Source organism: Elaeis guineensis, chromosome 9, assembly GCF_000442705.2.
Source record: "Elaeis guineensis isolate ETL-2024a chromosome 9, EG11, whole genome shotgun sequence".
Lineage (NCBI taxonomy): Eukaryota > Viridiplantae > Streptophyta > Magnoliopsida > Arecales > Arecaceae > Elaeis > Elaeis guineensis.
Genome location: NC_026001.2, coordinates 10423519 through 10446340, shown reverse-complemented (window position 1 = coordinate 10446340; position 22822 = coordinate 10423519). Strand labels below are relative to the sequence as shown.

Below are 22822 nucleotides of genomic sequence, written 5' to 3'. Positions count from 1 at the left end.
CTGAAAAATGTTCCAAAAGGATCCTTCGACGCTCAAGTCAGCTAGTAGAATCAACAGATAGAGAAACGTGGGGCTTAGAAAAATTGTATACTTGGAGTCCCTCTTTTTCTCTCTTTTTATAGACGGAGGTCGAAATCATAATCGGCAAGTGGGCTAGCACGATTATGCGAGATTTGAGACAGATTTTGCATAATACACCAACTGTTCGAGAGATTTTCACGTTATGAAGATCATGATTGCCTTATCTGCTCCCTGATGGTTGTTATCTGAAGGCGCCAGCTTTTTAAATTTTGATTTGGTCGGTTCAGGCCGATCAAAGCTCGATGTTGGTCGATGATGAGTCGGAACTGTATACTGGCTAACTAAGAGTCAACATCAAATTATGGACATCAAAGGTTGGCGCTGAGAGCTGCTTGATGGGGGATCGAATGCAAGGCGATGGTCGAGATTCCATATTGCGGACAAATCAAACAAGAGTAAAAGAGAGGTACACCCTGGATACTAGTTGGCTTAAAGTCGTACTACACTTTATCCCACTAGAAGTCATCAAAATTTACAGACAACTAACAGTTGAGGGAGAGGAAGCTGTTTAATCAGAAATCGATCTAAGGTGCTGGTCGAGTAGCTGTTGGAACTAAAAGTCAGATGATTAGAGGTCAGACCAAGCGCTAGCCGATCAAGGATCGGATATCTGATCGGATAGCTTTTAGTTGAAATTACCGAATTTGGACGAGCGAGTTATGGTCAACCATTGGTGTGGTTGAGGCATATTGGCACGGGCTTAATGGGCTGGATATCTATCAATTTTTTCATATTATCAGTCCACTTCAAAATTTTCCCAAGACTATGTATAGAAGGCTAGCCTACCATAATTGCATAATTACACAAGATAGGCTGAAAGGAAGAATATTCTTTCTAGTTTTTACAAGTGGTTGGTCCATGGATCATATAATGGCTAATAATTGCACTTTTATCTCTTGTGACAAGGGAATTCATAAACACACCCTTCTGATAGATGCACTCTTTATCTTAATTTACATAAGTTTTGGAGAGAGCAAGACACAAAGTGAATAAGTGTACTAAAAGAATGTGTTCATATATCCATTTCCTGATCAGATGGTATCCAGGTTTGCCTTCTTGCCCTAAGGAAGGGAAAAAGAGAGAGGTGATGAGGTAATTGGAGCCTTTTACTTTGACAACCACTCACCGTGTTGTGAGGATTATGGGCTTACATGCCCCACATGATCATATGATCAGATGTTTCATTTTCTACAGCCATACCGAACCCACGCTGACACCGCAGCATTTTGACCGTACACCTGTTGCCAGTGTGGCCTCCTTATCCACGTGATTTGGGCTGGGCCCGAATAGGGCCCACCTGACCCACTGCTCGTGCGCGCCGATTCCGACCCTGTTCAGTCACTGTTGTCCAAATTTAAGGCATACATGGTTTTGATTCCATAATCAATGGACCATAATTGTTAGGGCACTCATCTTATCCAGCTAAGAAGAGTCCAAGAGCTGACTGTTGTGCAGAATTAGACTTTTTAAAAGGAAGGCCCAATGGACCTATTTACAAGCCCATGTTTTATCAATGGGCCAATGTTTCATGCTTTATATATTGCCGACATGTCTGATATTTTTTTTTTTAAAGAAAAATCGATTATGAGGTTTTATTATATGATAACCATGGCATGCCAATTGTGTGTAGGACTAAGATGGTGCGATAGAAGTTGGCACAGCAATAGCAAAAGTAGTGAAGTGGTAACTGGAAAGATAGGACCACTAAATAGTGGGCAGTAATTGGCAAACAAAGACATACCAACAACTACCAAGGGTGGTGGTAAATATCCGCAGTGGGAGTAATAGTGATCCTATATTTTGTTAGTAGGAGCAATAGCAGCAGCTTTAATTCGGCACTATCAAGCACTAACCAATGCTTTAGGGGTTGGTGAAGTTTGTATATATAAGATCATTGGTTTAGCAATTGTTAGATTGTCACACCCATCTTTTAACTTTAACATGAAGCAAAACATGTTTCACAAGTGAAACTGTTTCTAGCATTCAACATCAGTAAAAAATAAACAAGGGTAGAAAGCATCATATGTTTATGCCTCCTCATTAGCCATTTGGAGGGTTGAACTTTTTTCCTTATGGCCAGGAGAACTTTTTATGATGTAGAAGGATCCATTAATGTATGGAAGGACATATGAGGTCATGCTATTACTCATAGGAGCTAGTAGCGGCAGCACTACCAGCCAATACTTCAAAAGGTTGTCCAAGTTTTTACTAACCTATTTGTTCAGTATACATTGGATTTGTCACTTCATCCAAGCTGACATGACACAAAAATGTTTCATGTCTGAAATGCTTTCCGACATAGATAAAATAATTAAGGAAAGAGTATCGCATATCTAACACCTTCCTAGGAGAGGCGATCAAACCAATCCACCAACTTCTCATGTCACCATATGGTTTTAGGAAAAAAGAACTTAAAATTTTAGTTAGGTCTTAATGTATCTCCATCTATCATCCTAGCCTTCATTTTTTTTTTTTCCTTTTTCATAATTTTTTTCTGATGGAAGATGTAGCCAAATTGATGAATGAGACATTACACCACTCGACAACTAGATTCTCCATTCAGACAATATTCGCAAACGCAGAGCCGGGAGCCTTTCTTTTGTACCATTAGATGCCAAGCCTAAGAACAAAGTTCCACTGGGATATGAATCTGTGCCAAAGGCTTCCCTGCAGCCACAACTTGAAGCATGGTCTCTGGAGAGGTCTGAAAAAAAATGACCCAACCCTCAAAGATGCTGACAAACAAAATGTGACACGCATCGAGGATACAAACGGGAAAGTTATGGAGCAAATTATTGATCCCTTCCCATAGAAAAGATGGTAGATGTAACCAAGAAGACAAAGGAAAAGAGAGTGCAAAGGTGCCGGCCAACAATAGTGGCCAGGAGAGGGGAGTGCAGACTGTGGACACACGACTTTTAAAAGGTTAAGTCACATTGCTAGAATTTTTCTGGCTTGGGAGATTTGTTCTTGAGAAAAAAAGATTATTACCCACCCCATGCACTGTCCAAAGGAAACGAGCTCATACATGAGCAGGCGTTGTCATCGGAGTAGTGCTGAGAACACTAGTAATGCATTCAAGAGAAAGAATGAATGAGTGGTCGTGTAAAAAGTCATATAAGTGATTGAGATTCTCATCGAATAAATGCATTCCATTATTTTGTTTGTATGATCTTTTTGTTTCTCTACCTTGAAATATAAATTGAAATAGATAACGCCTAATACTTCAATTATTCTCATCAAAGAAAAAAGAACATATATATATACTTCAATTAATTTGAAAAGGAGCATGCAGGAAGAAGCAAAACAAGTGGCAGTCCTTTCACACAAGTGGAAGCTCAAGTTCATGGACAAAGGCTCAGAGCATCTGCATGATAATAGTAGACATTCTTTAGCAGTGAATTTTTTTTAAAAAAATATACTGAATCTAACTTTGCATTCTCATATGAAAATGTTGATCGATATACAGACATACATTATATATATATATATATATATTAACAATCCATTTCTTAGCAGCTTAAACATTTAGAATCAATTGATTCATTGACAAAAAAAAATGAATTTTGTGACACTTAGGATATGTGTTATGGTTGTAGAAATAGGTCAGGTTCTAACTTAGGACACACTTATATAAGATATGTTCAAGTTACCTGTGGAAAGTGCTTTGCATTCTGTCCTTTCCTGACCCATAAATATGTTTTTATGATCCTTGCCGCGTTATGTTTAACCGTCATTTTGCATGGAATTACTAGATACTCCTAACGCTTGCTTTTTTGTCCATTAATCTGCTATTCAATATTTTATCTCTCTTAATTTTTAGTCTCACCCATTCTTAGCAAGAAAAATGGTAAGACCCATGCATTCCCGTTATAGTAGCAGGATAGCAACATAAGCACGTTGTTAATAGAAGATAAAACCCATGCATGTGTTGACAAATCTGAGAGTTATATAGAAAGATGTAGAATGAATAATTCTGAATGGCACAAATTTCTTGTTTAGGGGCATGATGTGAGTTCACTTCCTTTTAACAAAGAATATGATACATGTGTATTTCTTTCTGTATGTCATGCATGAGGCATGAACATGCAAGCAGAGTTTCTGTGCTCAACATTCAACATCTATTATAGTCCATTGTCTCGTATTTCTTTATCTTCTTCGCATAATCTTCTCTCCCTATAGATCTATTTATAAAACTATAATTTAACTTTATCATTTTCTCCTCACAAAAAAAAAAAAAAAAAAAAGACAATTTAACTTATTTCTTGTCTTCCATGCATGGGTTAGACACCATTAATTTTTTTGCAAAAAAAAGAAAGACTATAATTAAAATTAAACTAATTAATCTAACATGTTTTATTGGTTGGATCAATAATTAGAAACATAGATTCCTATGTTCCATGTTAGACACCTTCTTGGTTGCCACCACATTAGATCATGTACATCATCAATTCATGATATGTCTGATATATACTTTTTGAGCAAAGGTACCATACAAAAAATAATTTACTTTATCTGTGCACACGTTTTTCTAAATTTTTAATGGATACGTAAGTGCATCTTAGTACATATGAAATTACGTATTAGGGCTACATGTACATATTATTTACACGTGCTTGTAGATATGTGTGTATCATGAACTCAATTATTTAATGTATGCACATGTACATGCAGCTTAGTATATATAAAATTAGGTATCAGGGATACGTGTACATAATATTTATGTAGCGTACTCAATTATTTAATTAATGTGTGAGCATATCATAATTGGTCCCATGGGAAAGGCCAACTTTCTGCGTTCCACACCACTTACATCACCACCAAGTTTTAGTTTTTCATCAAAATTTAGTTCATATTAAACAGATGATTGTGAAAAGATATGGGTGAAATGGGTTTTTGGGTGACTAAGGTTATTTCCTTAGCATCCTTTTCCTCAAAAAAAAAAAAAAAAAAAAAAAAAGATTGAAATGGATTTAATACAGCTGTCCGATTACCAGATTTTCTATGTCAAAAGTGTTTTTTTTTTTTTTTTAAATCATTATTTAGTTCATAATAATAAGAGAATAAGAAAAACAGATGATTGATAAAAGATAAGGATGAGAAATAGATTTAATAAGCCCTCCAATTCCAAGATTTTCTATGTGGGAGACCAGCGTTCAGCTATCCCCTCCACTTTGCTCCCTCTAAAGCACAACAGTCTCTGACCGTCCAACAGAGACTTGCACTATCCATTTGACTGTTCACAATCATCATTCCCCTCACCATGGGCTAAAGCATACCACACCAACCATAACATTTCCCCACCCTTCTCCCTCTCTCTCTCTATCTCTCCCCTCAGCTAACCATTATAAATAAGAGCATCAACTTGCCTTGGATTTACCAAGTTCTCTTGGAAGCAGAGCTTTCATTGTATAGTTGTTTGTGAGCTTTCCAAGAGATTCTTCCCACCTGTGGCAAATAGAGGAGAGAGTGTGTGCGTGCGTTTGTGTGAGAGGAAGAGGATATGGATGTTGAGACAAGACAAAATTTCAAAGGGGACTCGGTGCTTGCTGAGGTCTCTGTTGATTGGAGGGGCAAACCCTGCAAGCCCAGTAAGCATGGTGGCATGAAAGCTGCTGTCTTTGTTTTAGGTCTCTCTCTCTCTCTCTCTCTCTCTGTGAGCCCACACACACACACTCTCTGAATTTTGACTGGTTTTCTAACTGCTTTTTTTTCCAGAAGGCTTTTGAATTATTGACATAATAAGAAGGCTCTTAAGCTTATCCAAATGTATTTAATATGCCTATGTGTATTATTTTTCATTCATTTGTTGGGTTATTTGAGGGTCAATATTGCTAAAACACTATCTTTTGGGCAATTTCAGCTGCCTGGGAAAGCTCCACTGATTTTTTTTCCCCATCTCTCTTTGAGGAGCCGTGCTAAAGTTCTCCATTTTCTTTAAATTTAATGCTTTGGAATTAAGATAGTAGATTACATCTCAAACATCTTGCTTATTCCTGCTTTTGCTTTTCCAGGCATTCAAGCATTTGAAATCATGGCAATTGCTGCTGTGGGGAACAATCTCATAACATATGTATTCAATGAGATGCACTTTCCTCTGTCGAAATCAGCAAACATAGTTACCAACTTTGTGGGAACTATCTTTCTCTTGTCTCTGCTTGGGGGATTCCTTTCAGATTCTTATCTGGGGAGCTTCTGGACTATGTTGATATTTGGGTTTGTGGAGCTCTCTGTAAGTCTTGTGTTTCTTGTTCATTGAATTGTTCCTAACATCCAACTGCAACATGTCCACATGAACATCAAATTGAGCAGAGAGGACAGAGATAGATAAGAAGAAGAATCTGCAGGCTGTTATTAAACAGACATATATAATAAACTTTTCTTAGTCCTTCCCTAGTCACTTGAGAAAGGTGAAGAAAAGGAATCAAATCATCAAAAAAGGAAATTGTGAGCTTTCAAGATTCATATTTAAAAAATCAAGGTAAAACCATACCGTAGCTATCCATGATAAATAAATTTTTTCATAAGCACCCACTAGAATTGGAGAATCCTAAATCTTTTTCAAAGAAAAACTTTGTAGCCAAATTCTTTCTAAACAATAGGAAATGATACACCAAATATCAAAGGAGGAGAAAAGAAAAATGGGAGTTAACAAAGGGGAAACGAAGCTATTCTTTCACTGACATGGTGAGTATTTGTGTTGATTATATCCAGGGGTTCATACTACTATCAGTCCAAGCGCATCTCCCCCAGCTGAGGCCACCTCAATGCAACATGATGTCCATAGAAGAGCATTGCGTGGAGGCCAAAGGCTTCAAGGCCACTATATTCTTTATTGCTCTCTACTTGGTGGCCTTAGGGAGTGGATGCCTGAAGCCTAACATGATCGCCCATGGTGCTGACCAGTTCGGGAAAGATGACCCGAAACAGTCTAAGAAGCTCTCTACCTACTTCAACACAGCCTACTTCAGCTTCTGTGTTGGTGAGCTCATTGCTCTGACCGTGCTCGTTTGGGTCCAGACTCGGTCGGGGATGGATGTCGGTTTCGGAGTGTCGGCAGCTGCCATGGCAATGGGCCTTATCAGCTTGATATCTGGTATGGTCTTCTATATGAACAAGCCACCTCAGGGTAGCATCTTTACCCCAATTGCAAGAGTAAGTTTCAATATCATCGCTTTCCTTGCTCTTCACTTATTGGCTTCATAAGTTAAATTGACAGGGCTTGTTAGTTGTCATAGTGCATAGTACCTAGAGTTTCAATTATTAGCAGGTAATTCGGTCGATATCTTCTTCTTTGTTTATCATCCAAGATGTCATCAAAGCAATTGGATGGCCCAGATTGATTCTATCTAGGAAAACTCTGGTGATAAGCAAAAAACATGGCATGATTACCACTAGTAAGTGGGCTATTATGATGGTACTCATGTTTTCCTGGGCGTTAGGTCCACAAATTTTCATGAGGTGTACTCCTTTGGAGTTAAGTGCTTAATATGATTGCAATTATTCTATAATTACTCGTAGTGAGTGGGTAATTTCTCTAGGGTGTTGCTCAAGAATCCAAGGAATATCTTTTTGGTGCTACTGTGCTTGGTCAAACTAGTGGCCTTGTTATTTCCTCGAAACTAATAGAAATCTTCTTCTATTTTACTCGGAATTCATGGAATTAACAAATAAATTAGTATCTCTTTTATTTGTTGTGCTGTCTGCTTGTCTGCTTGCATCTTTTAGTTTTAATTTATATTAATGAGGAAATAGTTATATATTAGTGTTCCCTGTGATTGATTGTATCATATGAATTACTTTAAGCTTATTGTGAACAAATTTCCATCACTTGTAACAATATTATATTCAATTATAGGTGGTTTTTTGGACTGATCGATATTTTTTTAATGGTCAAACAGTAGAAACTCATGAGCATGCTTCTCTCGAGTCCTTAGGTTTGTACTTACATGAAAGTTCTTAATATATACATATATATATTTTATATGTGTTGGTTGTGGACATGCTTAGGTTGTTGCTGACGACACTGATCTGCTTTGGTCTAAATGAAATTTTGGTCGGTTTATAGGACTATTCTATGTTAAGAAAGATTAACTTTCGTTATAAATAAATTCCTCCCTCTAATGATTATTAAAAAGCCAGCTTGTATCTCCTGTTACCTCTATTTCAGCTGATGGAGAAGGGTCTAAAAAATTTACTGTAAGAATAGTTTGGGTGTCTGATTTCTCCAATTAATTAGAAGGGTGTATTCGCATCATATATAGATAAATAAACAAACATTGAAGTGTGTATACTGTTTAGTTAAGATTTAAGACTTCTGAAGACACTACCTTCTTTCTACCAACTTTATTCGGAATAAGAAATTGTAAACTCTGTGCAAATTCTTATCCTTAGATCCATTGGCTATGGTATCTAATACAGTTTGGAATTAAAAAATTTTGCAGGTCTTCATAGCTGCGATTACTAAAAGAAAGCAAGTTTGTCCATCTAGCTCTGAAATGCTTCACCGGCACCGAAACAATGCACCTGATCACCTCGTAGTGAGTGGCCTTCGACACACTGACAAATTCAGGTTTGCATTTCTATATATAATGTAAATCCCTCGGAGAGCAGTGCCTGCATTAACAAAGATTAAAAGCTGCCCTGAATTATTTAAACCCACTAGTATTAACAATGAAAACAAGATATATAGTTTAAACATCATGAACTCGGTTGCATTCATTTGGCTTTAGGGCTTTACTGCTCATGCGGATAACTTCAGGATAGGCTGCTCTCTCTCTCTCTCTCTCTACCTATGTTTCATGATATGTATAATAACGTGGCTAGCTCATTTCTTTTTTGGAAGAGAAGAGGAGGAAGTAGGCTAGCTAATTCTTTAACTACAAGATCTGTAAATTTCATACTTATTATGATTTTGTAATGAATGCAGGTTTCTAGACAAGGCCTGCATCAAAGTTCAAGATGATTCTAACATGGAGGAGAGCCCATGGAGGCTATGCACTATTTCTGAAGTTGAGCAAGTGAAGATAGTCCTCTCGGTGATCCCTATCTTTGCATGTACCATTATCTTCAACACAGTGTTAGCTCAACTTCAGACCTTCTCAGTCCAACAAGGAAGTGCCATGAACACCCAACTCACGAAATCCTTTCATATCCCTCCTGCTTCTCTCCAAGCCATCCCTTACATCATTCTCATTGTTCTTGTCCCCATCTATGAAATTTGCTTTGTCCCTCTAGCTCGAAGGCTCACTGGAAAGGAATCGGGGATCACTCCTCTCCAGCGCATTGGCATCGGCCTCTGCACCGTGACCTTCTCGATGGTTGCGGCAGCCTTAGTGGAGAAGAAGAGAAGGGAGGTTGCTATTGGTACAGATGAGCTTTTGTCCATCTTTTGGATAGCCCCACAGTTCCTCATCTTTGGAGTCTCCGAGATGTTCACTGCTGTGGGCCTCATCGAGTTCTTCTACAAGCAGTCATTGGGTGGGATGCAGTCCTTTTTGACAGCCATAACCTATTGCTCCTACTCATTTGGATTTTTCTTGAGCTCGCTTTTAGTCTCACTGGTGAACAAGATCACCTCAAGCTCATCAAAGGGTGGCTGGCTCAGTGACAATGACCTCAACAAGGATAGGCTGGACTACTTCTATTGGCTCCTTGCTGCCCTCAGCCTCCTCAATTTCTTCAATTACCTTTACTGGTCAAGATGGTACTCTTGCATTCCATCTCTATCAACTACTTCAGCACATGGTCCCAATGGTGAAGAGGACCACCTCAGCTTCAGTTCCTCAAAGCATGTAGAAGCTGAGAATATAGTGTGAAAAGGCTAGCTTCACCACTTTATTGGTTTTTTTTCTTTTCTTTTTTTTTCACTTTTATCTTGACCTTGTATTAAGCTAATGAAAGGTAGAATAAAGGAAAGCATAAATATATGATCATACCAAACTTGTTGCAGTGGCAGGTTAACATGTCCTCTAATGATGTCGGTCTTTGACTGGATTACAAAGATATTTAACCAAACACTACATTGTAAAAGTCTCAAAGAGAGTTATAAAGGAGTTAGGTCTAACAACATAGTCAAGATGTTTATTAGGCTCTGCTTTCTTCCTGTCTACCCTACTGTTGTTGTCATCAAAGTCCTTGTCACATATTGTTGTGTGAGAAATTAAGAGATGGATTCCTCTCAATAAAGAAATTGAGAGAAGGATGTGGTAGAGTAGTAACTTGTGTTGAGGTGGTTAAAAAAGGAGAAAGGTCCACCTAGAAACATTTCATGTATTGTGATTTGATGCATTATGGAAAGGTGAATGAAACCTGCAACACAGAATAAGATGGTGGATTGGAACAAAGCTCCTATGCCTCTGTCAGGTCACTTTTCTATCCAAACATGCCCTACATGTTCTGGTGGGAACATAGGCCCTCTCAATCAAAGCACATAGAGTTGAGGTTGGCATTATAATTGACACCCTTATGCTTGCCAAACAAAGATATTATGAACTCAATGGACCCCATGATTTACATGATCCTAAGCTCTGGAGTTGGCTTTTCTCTTGAAAGCTACCACATCTAGAAGCTGGAATTGTTAGTGAAACATATTTAAAATGGATCCTTTCCCGGAGATGTAGCTTTAAGAGCTTGGAGGGAAAAGAAAGATGCATGCTTTTGAGCTTTGTTCCCAAGGATATAATTGCAACTTCCATTGTCAGAGGAAATTAGAGATGAAAAAGTCATCCAATTATTTTATATGTTGTGATGCCACCATCAGATTCTAGCTACTCTTAGCAGTTTAAGCTCTTGATAGTCAATTATTTTGTTTAGAGTGTTCAAAATTGAGGTGTCTTAATTATCCGAAAGGCCCCCTTCAAAAATAAATTAAAAAAAGTATATATATATATATATATATTGGAAAGGCCATTGGACTGAGGTCGCCAGTGACCGAGTGAGGGGAAAGACAGCAAGGGGTCCAGCGTCGTCAGAAGCACTACAGAAGACTAGAGAGGATGTGACAAAGGATATGAAAGCCTAGTAAGTAGAAGCAATTGATGTTGCCCTGGAATTTTGAGCAGAGGTGGAGGATGAAGTAGTTTGGATGGAGCATTTCTTTGACAATATCTTGAATATTTTAGATAAAACATTTAAGTGAAATATTTGAAGTAAACAAAATTATTGTTTCTTGTTCATGGAAGAAAGAAAGAGAGCAGAAGTGACATCTACATATCATGAGGCATGCTCTGTTTTTTGGGATTTAGATAAGAATGAAACGAGTTCTGTATGGGCCCAGGGCTAGGACAAACTTAACATAGACATTAGACTAGCCTTGTTCTATTTAGATATCATGAGGCATGCTCTGGTTTTTGGGATTTAGATAAGAATGAAACGAGTTCAGTATGGGCCCAGGGCTTGTTCTATTTGGACCGTTCAGATGTATGTTTAATTCTACATTAGCTATGTAATGAATAGATCCTAAATATTTATATAAGATCAAAAAATTTAAATAATATCTTTTGACTATTTCTGAATAGTTATATATTTTGTGGATTAATGAATAAGCCACATGTATCTGCACTAATGCTAAGCTGCAGGTAAATTATGTTCAACTGCAAGAGTCTACATCTACCTGCACTGGTGCTAACCATGCAAAATTGAGCCAGTCTACATTTTCTGAAAGAAGCCTCACTAACTTCTTCTTTTCTTTCAACTGGACCACAGTATTAATCCATGCCCAGCTGCCAACTTGATTTAGCTGCTGAAAATTAACTACATATGTGCACTAAATACAAATATATCACCTTCTTTTCAACAGGGAGAGTTGTCCAAAGGTTGGGGCATTTCTCCATCAAGCAAAATCAGCTCGATCCATTGTATCTAAATTGGACTTACACAAAGCTTGACATGTCAAATAAAAATAATTTTGGTCAAGGCTAGTTGGATTGTGCCACATTAGTTGCTGCAGATTTTGGTGAGGTAAGCAGATTTCCTTGACAGTGTACCTTCCTTTTGTACTTGTTAGGGCTTAATGTCCTGAGCTAAGTATGATGCTCAGTTAGTTACAAACACTGCTAGATGGACCCAAGTGTAGGATAAGTTACATGGTATGGTTGATATGCTATGTTATAGAACCATTTTTCTTTGGAGAAAATCTTTGTGCACTGGTGCGGTGCAATAAAAGTGATGTGTAGCACACCATTTATCCATTTTGGAGTACGTAGCTACCACTTTCCAACGAGCATTTAATAGAGCATTTAGTCTCTGCAGTTCTATTTTTTCGTTTAAAATTTTAAATAACAAAAATATCTCTCCTATTCTGAAAAAAATTATGATATCTTGTGGCCATATTATGTCATCCTGCGATCAAATTATGACTTTCTGTATTTAGGAAGCCATAATTTTTTTCAAAAGTCATAAAGAAAGAAGGATATTTTTATGATTGAAAGTTTATGAAATTTTTAAATAATAAAAATACTCCTCTCTTTCTTATGACTTCCTAAGCTAAATTATGAATAGAAAGTCATAATTTAACTGCAAGATGTTATGATATGACTATAGGATATCATAACTTTTTCGAAAAGAAAGGATATTTTCGTCATTCAAAATTTCAAACAAAAAAAGTAGAATTACAAGCATTAAATGCACATTAGAAAGCGGTGGTTACGTGGCCCAATCAAAAGGCACAGTTATTTTTTTCTACATTGCATGTATGTGGTGTACAAAAAATTATTATTTTTCTCTCGTGTATGTCTCATAGGGTCATCAGCAAGATAAACTGAGCTGACCCAGGCTTGAAAATTTGGGCCAAGGCCTTCTCTAAATGTGGACCAACCTTTAAAGGTTATCAGCCCGGGCATGCCTCAATGATAGGGGTGCAAGGAGCTCAGATTGACCTAGCCTGGGTCTAATCAAGCTTAATTTCCAGATTGAAAGTGGAGATCGGGCTTGAATATTTTACATTGGTTCGTTTCAAATGAAGTCAGGACAGGTGCCTAATTGATCAGCTTTAAAAACTTAAATCAAACTAGAAAGCAATTCAAGCTTGCATCAAACTCAGTTCAAGCATCAATTAATGCTTTGTTGAAGCTTGGTTAGATGTTGGTTTCAAGCTCGGTACAAATTTTAATTGATATTTAATGAATTCAAAAACTAAATAGAAATGATCCTAATATTGTACGCTATTGGATCTAAGATCAAAGCAGAGTCCATTTTTGGCTCTTCACAAACTTCATTTCGAGTCTAGATTTCTGGTTCAAGCTTGGTACATTTAGTATGAAATGAGATTATACAATTTTAATTTACAAAAAGTCATACTCTCTTACCTTGATGAAAGCTCTAAAGATACTAATTTCCCTGCTATATCCTCTCCAAGTAGAAGAGTCCTTTAACATTCCTGATTATTATTTCTTTCACATTGCTATATTTTGATAGAAAGCTTTTGAGGTGAGTATCATTTCATTACATCTTCTAAGAACATCTATATATATATATATATAAATATATATTATATATATATAGAATAGTTATCTATCGTATTTCTCTATTTAGTTTCCTTATATAAATATATATTCTATATAAATTTTGTCTTGATTATGATATGTAACTTGAACATTTTGCCTGTTTTAACCATCTCGATGGCTCCACAACCCAAACACTATTTATTGGCTTTTTGCATGTGAAATATAGAGTTCCATTCAAAAGCGAGGGGGGGGGGGGGGGGCGAAAAAAAAAATCTTGAACAATATTTTTATTAAAAAAATAATTTTATTGTGGTAAAGGGAGGGGTTAGAAAAAAAAGAAAATAATAATAATAATAATGACAAAGACAAACCCTGGATTGAGCCACATCTCTAAAGTTTGTATTACAATAGCAAAAATAATGCACAATAAGAAAGGAAAAACAAAAATGAATATATGTATATATATATATATATATATATATATATCACTTTCTTGTTTGATGTAAGAACCGCGGGTAGAAAAGACCTCCTTCCTTTGATTTATTAAAACATAATACAAAATATAGAGTTTAGAAGTGGAAGCAAGAATTAGGAAGAAAATAGAGTGATACATGAACAAATATTAATCCCCAGTTTTCAATAGGATCTCCATTCTTCCTCCATTAACGCCCTTGCACAAATAGAATAAATTAACATCTTTTTTATAAAAATATCTTTGAGTTCTTCTCTTTTCAAATTTACGAAAACATTACTAGAACGTGCCAATCTCAAACTAGAAGCTGGCCATCCTCTCCAATTAAGGCAAGTTTTAACATCTGACCATTATTAAAAATTGTCTTGACTGGAGAGATAATGAGCTTCTTTACGGTCACCCTGGACATTTTTTCATTTTTCAATACCCTTCCATTGAGATGATTAGCGATTCTCTGAACGGCTCTACATAAGATGAAACCAAAACTCAAAAGCCATCCTTTTCCAGCTCAAAAGTCCTCAGCATAGGAGAAATTATTGGCTACACTGCATACACCACGTTTCCGTGCATATGGGCAATAACAACTATTGATTCCTTTAGGCCCCACTCATCAAGCACTTATCTTAGCGTACTACAAACCAACAGCCATGATGGGCTGCATGCACGTCCACGTTAGTGCACACATTATAGGCAATGATTTCTCGCAGTATGGATCCCTTTTCCAAGACGAGCTACAAGGACACTTTCACTTTCTTCAGTGCATTTATCTTCTATAATATTTTATAGCAGCGTCAAAAGAGTCCTCCGTTAATTGTTTAGAAAAGAGTAGAAGGAGCTCACCGAAAATTCACCGAAGTTCATGAGTTTCCATATCGGTGCATCTGGAATTCCAGAAGCTTGAATCAGGGTTATAAAGAAGAAGAAGGAGCTCTTCCAATGCGCTCTTCTCCTTTGAAACATACCCACTTTCAAAAGTCTTTAGACTTTTTTTATTTTAGATTTTTTTGGGGTACGATGTTAGAAATTTAATACTGACACCTCCTTTATATTTAGGCATACAATATCCTTTCCAGTTGATCAGACAAAAGCCACCAGAGATTGAATTAGATCTTTGGATGCAACCAACGCAGGAAAAAGCTTAATTTATGATAGTGCAAAGACGGACATATTATAATATTATGGTAGGGGAGAAAGAATTGAGTTGACTAAATTAAGCTGTCAACCTAAAGAGGATAGATACCATGTTTATGGTCAAGATGGTTAATTAATAAGTGGAAGTCCATGTTGCTGGATGGTGTGTGATCATGCAATGGCAAACCAAGGTGGTTGATTGGGTGCTTTTCCAATCTATGGTGAATAATTTCAGAAAATCTTTGGTCTTTAGCGTGACTGTTTCCCAGAAAAAATCATTGCTGAGTTGAAGAGTATTTGACGTGCAGGTACCTGAGAAGTTTTTAAAAGCATCTAGGTAAAGTATGATGGTGGTGAGCTGTTGAGTAGATGCTTTACAGAAGATTGTGTTTTCTGTAGATTAGACAGCAGATTCGTGCATTTGGAGGCCATGGACTGAGAGCAGTAATAAATCTAACATCTTGTCCTCTGGAGAATACATGGCCGATCGAGGATATCAACAACCGGCAGAAAAAGTTGAGAGTGGAACAGTACCTTGTCTCGGCCAACACTATTGAGATAACCAAGAACTTGGCTGGTTGTTTAGTACAAATATTGCCCATCTGGAAAGAGAATTGCACACAATAACCATGAGCAACACCTGGTTGTAAACCGTTTCTTTTGGAGAAATGTTAATAGAAAGTGAAGCTAACTTTGTCAATAGCTTCTTGAAATCAAGCTTAAGAAGGATTCCATTTTGCCGATAAAACTGATCCTTTCGTGTGAAGAAATAAACCATCCAGCATCAATTTGTCATGGAGGAAAATAGATTGTGATGAGTTTTTACTTGGTGGCAAACACTCTAAAGATTATTTTGGTAATTCCATGGATGAGACTAATAGGATTATTGTCCTACATATATATAGACAACTGAAGCACCTTTTTCAGGAAGTAAAAGATTAATAATCCACTGTTTCAGTGTATGTACAAAAGGGGAGAGGAGGGAGGGAGAGAGGAAGCACATTTTTTTAATAAACAGCAACTAAAAAATGTATTATAAATCTTTTATTGATTTATTTGTATTTCAAGGTTGGTCAAGCCACAAATGAAAAGGTCTAGCAGGTTGACAGTGAGCTGATTTTTGAACCAATCACAACTCGCTCCCAAGCAGCTTGCAAGCATTAATTATAAATGAGATTGCAATCATCCTATCAGTACTCTTTCTTTTTATACACACGTGAATGTTCGGACAGTCCTGGTAGGCCAGTACCATATAACAACAACTCTTGCCTTTGGATTTAGGGTGAATAAGTAAAGCCTCAGTTGCTGGTTGCAAGAGATCTAATTATTAAATTGTTCCAAAAACATACATGCAAAAAAGAAAAAAAAAAAAAAAAAAAAGAAGAGAGAGAAAAGAAAAATTATCTTTTAAGAACAGGCTAACAAGAATATAATTTAAAGATCTATTTTTCCACTGGATAACAATTGACAGTTGGACACTGGTTGGCATGTCACCGTATACCCAGCATTACATCATTATCCAAAGCCAAGATACCCAGCATAACATCATTATCCAAAGCCAAGGCCAAGGTTGTCATAATATGCACTGCATGCATATGTAGCATGGTCACGTGTATATCTTCGCTATCTATATTCCTCCGACCTAAATCTGGTGACACTTCCAGAGGACTTTATATCTTATTCCCTGTCACAAAGAATAGCATATCCGCTTGGATCCCGGATATCCCACCACCAAGCCCAGCTTCCCTTCTCCACCACCAAACCCGCCCAACTAACCTGCTCTAAAATGGGACAGCTTCCTCGCAATTAACGGGTCCAGAACGATACACCACCCGATACCCAAACAACTAACTGATCCTTATTCCCGGACTAATCCTAGTATAACTCGGAGACGATACACCAACCTAAACCCAAACAAGAACTGATCCTTATCCCCGGCGGAATCCCGGTAGAACTGGGAGCCGTGTCCAAATTACTATAATACCCTCGCCTAAGACTATTTAGACAGATATCACGCTCAGTAAATATGCGAGTCCTCATGGGCATCTTCGTAGATCCCCGTATTCAAAAAAAGGCAACGAATTATTCGCACCGCTGAAGGCCTCAAGTTCTCCCCCGAAAATACGGTGGGAAACGAAAATAGGGCTCCGCTTATCTCGTTTCCCCTCTCTGGTTTGGCAACCGCAAACCCAAATTTCTTGCCCTAACCCTAGCTTTCGTTTAAAATTATGGGAAAGCGGAGGGATCAAAGCCTAGGGAAAGCGGATCCAATCGCGGTCGACCACGGCCGCTCCGTCAAGCGGACCAACAGGCGGGTGACGGCGGAGATGTACGACTTCTTGACGTTCCCGGCCACCGGCGACGAGCCCTCCAGCGCTCTCGAGGGGCCGTTCCGGCGGAACGTGCGGGAATTCGTAGCGCGGTGCGGCCGGAGTGTCCCGCCGCTGTCGGCGCTGCTCCGGCCGACTCTGGCGACGTGGCGGGTGGCGTTTCGCGTCGGCGGCGAGGCGGATGACGGCGGGCGGCCGGACGTCGAGCTCGACGTGGTGGAGGACGACGTCGCCTGCTCGAAGGATGTCTACTGCGACGACTGCCGCGTCGTTGGTAAGAATCCAATCTCGGCGCATCCATTGCCGATCTTCATTGTTTCAATATATTAATGGCTGTGATTGCATCTGATTAAAATTCCCGGTTATTAAATTATTTGATCTTTTTCAATTCAAAATCTTACGATTCTGACGCACGAAAAGACATGGCGTCTATATCACGGCTCGTGCGCGAATCTCCATGCATACTATATCCCACTGGCCCTGATGGACTATTAAATAATTTTTACTTATTTTTTTCTCCAAAGTTAAAAAATAAAATTTTCTGAATAAGTTTTTATTCTTGTTCTTCGATTCAAGAAGCACGTAGAATAGACCTGTTTGATGGTTGTTATTGTTCCTGGGTCAATTTGATCACAGTTGCTAATAATTAGGGTTACATATGTTATTTTGTGGTTCCTTTAATCAAGATTTTTTTTAAAAAAAAATAAAAGTTTCGTTTAATTACGTAATAATTGTTGGTGTTATTATCTTGACAGGTTGGAGCGGTCATCCTGTTTGTGGAAAGCGATATCACTTCATTATCCGGCATAACGTTATGCGGATAACTGATTACTGGCAGGGATGTCCACGCTGTCGGGCTGTGTTGCCGTGTTCTTGCTTAAGGTGGGAAGGACTAACCTCATACTTATCCTATGCTAAAATAATAAAGCAGAATTCCGGCTTTTCCTGTGATAATAAGAATACATGGGAATAGCAATAGCAATTTGAGATTATACTATCCCAAAACTTAATGTAGCATTAATCTTGTATGATCGTGGGTTGTTTCACAGATGCAATACATGCAATTATGAGATTAAATCTGATGATGTAGAAGATTGGATGCATTTTTGCCTCGATGATCCTACTCATTTGCTGCATGGTGTGGTGCATGCTAATGGTTATGGCCATCTTCGTCGGATCAACGGCCGCGAAGGCGGCTCGAAGCTTTTGAGTGGATGTGATATAATGGATTTCTGGGACAGGCTATGTGAATTCCTCCGAGTCAGGTATATTTCAATCTATTTGAAGGTAATTAGTTGAATATTTGCATACTTTCAACGTGTTTAGACCAAGAATCACATGGGATTGCACCTTTAATTCAGTAGGTCATAAGACTCATACCAACGTTCTGTCAAGTTTTCACCATCATGATCATCATCAATCATCACTACAGCTAGAATTGCATCAGCTTGCACACTCAATTCAGCAGGTAGGTCATAAGACTCGTAACAACGTTCTGTCATGTTTTCACCATCATGATCATCATCAATCATCACTACAGCTAGAATTGCATCAGCTTACACACTCAATTCAGCAGGTAGATAGTGATAACGTTTTGTCATGTAAAGGTTTAGCTCGGAGAAAGTCAGTACTATCCGAAAATATAATGCTCCTAATAGCCAAAATGAAACAGTGTCCTCTCCATTAAGGCTTCCACAGTAAATATTAGTAATTACTGTACATAAGCAGGGTGATCACTCCTCAATTATGACTACCATCAGTGTCTCTGTTCAAATGGGACACAACCATCCGTCTAATACGGCAAACCTTCACTGGGGCTCGGATGGATGGATCTGTTGGTGGGATCCGGATCCTTTGGGTCTCTCAATTTATATTTATCTTAAAAGTGAAGTTGGTATTGCATGGGACCCAGCAGATATAATTTATATCTCCTTCCGTTGGTGACCTGCCACATGTGTTCGAAATGCTGTCACCTACCTACCTATGTGGAGATATAGATGAGAGAATACAAATGTGGTAGTCAAGAAATTAATATTATTATTTATAAGTAATGCTGCTCCTCATAGTTTATGCATCAATAAGAAAAGGATGGACGAGTGTACGAGGCTCCCATCATTACGAGTCTGGGAAGGATCAGATATACTGTTTTTGTGTTTCGAACCTGCCACCCTTAAATTATAATGAAGCAATTTTATCATTGTGCTGACGCTCATCTTCATAGTTTATATATCAATATCAAAAATAATTCAAGATGCAAGTGAGTTGGAGTAGGTTTTGGATCCAGCTTAACATTTGGACCGGGATTCAACCTTTAGCTTCGTAGGTCTGTTGCCGGTCAGCTATCCTTTTAGGTACACATCAAAGGTTTTAAGGGTGGGCCCGGATTTGTGATCTAAATTTTGTAGTTCAAAGTAGACCTATTAGGGTGTTTGACTGGGTCAGGTCTCAATTGGAAGTCGATAAGGACCTAACATGGGGACCCATGTCTAACCCATACATCTTGACTTTGACCAAGTCAGCTTCAGTTCCAATCTAGATCTACCCAATCCATTTTCACCCATGAGAAGATGCTAAATTCTTGCTAATTATGATTATGCATGATTGTCAGTAAGGACTCATGCTTAAAGTAATATTATTTATCATCATTAACTAAGGATGATATGTCTGTTGTTATGACAGAAAAGTTACAGTCATGGATGTGTCCATGAAGCGAGGCATGGTGTATCGGCTCCTCCATGCAGTCACTAGAGGCAGATCATGGTATGGAGACTGGGGATACCAATTTGGTTCTGGAAGCTTTGGTCTCACCGCTGATGTCTACCAGAAGGCAGTAAACACCCTCTCCAGCACGCCATTGTCTCTGTTCCTCCCCCACGACCGACCACCTCGCACCCAACTGCAAGGCACCATCTCCTTCTATCAAGCCCTGTCCGACCGGCCCCTGAGGACAGTGAGGGCCCTCTTCAAATACGTTATTCAGCTGCATCAGGATTCCCAGGAGCAGAATCATTCAGAATTTACAGAGAACATGGCGTGGACAGAGGAGGATGCCATGAAGGCCGAGGATGCCATCATCAAGGTTTTACGAGCAGTTGGTGGGTGCCGGTGGGTCACTCAGCGTTCTCTCAGGGGAGCCACATGCCGGATTATACGGTCACCCCAGCTGCTTGATTACTGCCTCAAGAGAATAGGTGGTAAATCGACTGATGATGGTGCCATTGTTGCGATCAGATGCACTGCTGGGACTAATGTTATCGAGTACAGGTTAGCCTCTTCTTCTTGGTTGAAACCATAAGATAAAGTTTCAAACCTGTCATTAGTAAGTGCTAGAGGGCGAGCCTTGGCACCATGATAAGATTGCTCTATTGTGACCTGAAGGTTATGGCTTCGAAATATGGAAACAGCCTCTCTATACTTGGTAGAAGGCTGTGTAGATACGACCTTTCCCAAATCCCACATGATGGGAGTCTCATGCACTGGACCATCTTTTTCTTTTTCTTTTTCTTTTTTTTTTGTCATTAATATGCACTGCTTTCTCAAGCTAGTTAGTTCTCTGCTTGCCTCTTTACAGACTTGAAGCTAATTGACCAAGCCATTGCCTGCTCAATACCTCCGCAGGCCATCAGCCCATCACCTTCTCCATGACATGAGGTTCCTCTATGATGCACTTCTTAACCCTGCAACCATGCAGCCCTACAAGCCTCAATTGAAATGGCAGCACGCCCGAAGAGCTGCATCGAAGCTCCTCGATTGCAAGCGGTTCGTTAAACACTATGACAAGATGGATGATCTTGGGGCTTCAAATCCATTTGCAATCCACGTATGTTGTCGCATCGAGGTGGTCGACTGGCCTAAGGATTACACCGCTCCCCCACCGGAGCTCCTGGTCCTTCCTGCAGCTGCTACAGTTGCAGACCTGAAGTCTGAAGTGTCCAAAGCATTCCAAGAGACTTACCTGATCTTCCAAACTTTCCAAGCTGAGCAGCTTCTAGTAGATCACAAAGGTGTGAATGATTCCACTCAAATTAAGCATATACTTGGATCGGACGAGAGTGTCCGAGTTGGAGGGAGGTGCCTGGGAGGTGAGGATAAGCTTGAGCGTTACCGGATGGAGAGGGGTATGGATGAATGGCTGGTGGACTGCATCTGTGGAGTCAAAGATGATGATGGTGAGAGAATGCTGGCTTGTGACATGTGTGGGGTGTGGCAGCACACCATATGTTCTGGGATCAGTGATTTGGATGAGGTACCTTCACAATTTGTCTGTAGGGAGTGTGGAAGCTCCAGTGAGAGCGCAGGCAGTGGTAGCACAATTTCTGGGGACACCACCACTTTGGGGAGGTGCCAGAATGTAGCAGTTTCATCGGCCACCATAGAGGGCAAATATAGAAGCTTGACCCCAGTGGGGTGACAATGTTAATAGAACTATACGAAATGATGTACATAGACAGATTATGGTTACCAGATTTGATTAATTACAATAGTTCCTATAAGATTCTTTTTTGATTAATGCTTTGCTCCAAGTTTTTTACTCTCTTCTTGCAATGGGTAAAAACAGCATAATATATCATATTCAGTCAATTCCGAACAACTAGGTCATGAAGTTTCTAAAGAAAGGAACAAGAAGATGAGAAAAAAAATGTAATATATTAAATTTAACTCTACGAGTCTTGGCACATTTAGATTCGAATGTGATGAGTTAGCTGCATTATAGGAGGTAAGACTGGAGCTATACATCCATTTTGAATAATAAAGTCCAAAATATTCATGATTAGCTGAAGTTCAAGTTAAATTAGAAAAAAAAAAAAAAAAAAAACTTTTAATGGGTTTTTTTGTTGAATCAGAAGGATTGTTGTAATGCTCTTATTTGGCAGGAACAGGTGTTCATTATTGGTCTAGGAGTTGCTATGGTGGGGAAGCCATGCTCATAAATTAATTGTGTGGTTCCTTGGTATAAGAATAAATGATCTTGTATTGGATTGTGCAAAACTAAGCGTGACACTAGGGCCCCATATCGGCAACGAAGTTATGCTCGTATGGCCATAATATTATGGACACAGCCGTGTTGCCTGCCATGGCGGAGAAAGTGATTGTTGGGGCCCATGCATCGCTGCCGTTGATACGGTCATGAGTTATGGTTTGGAGGTCCCAAGACTTGGCGCTGACTTTCTTTTAAGAAAACAACTAGGTATTAGAAGGAGCTAGTCGCAGAAATATGTGAGACTCTTATGTTATTTTTGGTTCACTGAAATGAGCATTGGAATGGAATGGAGAATCCCATTTCAGCCTTATTCAAAAATTTGGTGTTACATTAAAGGTTGAAATAATAATTCCTTTAGAATCATGACTTATTTATTTAAAGA

The 22822-nt window shown here is 38.7% G+C and overlaps 2 protein-coding genes across 2 annotated transcripts; both read left to right on the top strand.

The window, feature by feature from the left end:
- The first annotated feature begins 5428 nt into the window (after window positions 1-5428).
- Window positions 5429-10023, top strand: LOC105051695 (protein NRT1/ PTR FAMILY 4.4). The gene is made up of 5 exons (XM_010932249.4): window positions 5429-5711; window positions 6096-6313; window positions 6796-7236; window positions 8526-8653; window positions 9011-10023. The coding sequence occupies exons 1-5, from the start codon at window positions 5585-5587 to the stop codon at window positions 9897-9899; spliced, it is 1803 nt and encodes a 600-aa protein (XP_010930551.2). The 5' UTR covers window positions 5429-5584; the 3' UTR covers window positions 9900-10023.
- A 6843-nt stretch (window positions 10024-16866) lies between these two features.
- On the top strand, window positions 16867-21969 carry LOC105051696 (PHD finger protein At1g33420). Its single transcript, XM_029266671.2, has 5 exons — window positions 16867-17733; window positions 18215-18341; window positions 18509-18724; window positions 20139-20723; window positions 21078-21969. The coding sequence occupies exons 1-5, from the start codon at window positions 17358-17360 to the stop codon at window positions 21868-21870; spliced, it is 2097 nt and encodes a 698-aa protein (XP_029122504.2). The 5' UTR covers window positions 16867-17357; the 3' UTR covers window positions 21871-21969.
- The last annotated feature ends 853 nt before the right edge of the window (window positions 21970-22822 follow it).

What these genes read in the sequence shown, in the direction of transcription:
- LOC105051695 (XM_010932249.4), top strand. Translation starts at nt 5,585, where the DNA reads ATGGATGTTGAGACAAGACAAAATTTCAAAGGGGACTCGGTGCTTGCT. An exon ending in AGCTGCTGTCTTTGTTTTAG is followed by an intron (nt 5,712 to 6,095) that starts GTCTCTCTCTCT and finishes TTGCTTTTCCAG; the next exon opens with GCATTCAAGCATTTGAAATC. An exon ending in TTGGGTTTGTGGAGCTCTCT is followed by an intron (nt 6,314 to 6,795) that starts GTAAGTCTTGTG and finishes GATTATATCCAG; the next exon opens with GGGTTCATACTACTATCAGT.
- LOC105051696 (XM_029266671.2), top strand. Translation starts at nt 17,358, where the DNA reads ATGGGAAAGCGGAGGGATCAAAGCCTAGGGAAAGCGGATCCAATCGCG. An exon ending in TTGCCGTGTTCTTGCTTAAG is followed by an intron (nt 18,342 to 18,508) that starts GTGGGAAGGACT and finishes GTTGTTTCACAG; the next exon opens with ATGCAATACATGCAATTATG. An exon ending in ACTAATGTTATCGAGTACAG is followed by an intron (nt 20,724 to 21,077) that starts GTTAGCCTCTTC and finishes ATACCTCCGCAG; the next exon opens with GCCATCAGCCCATCACCTTC.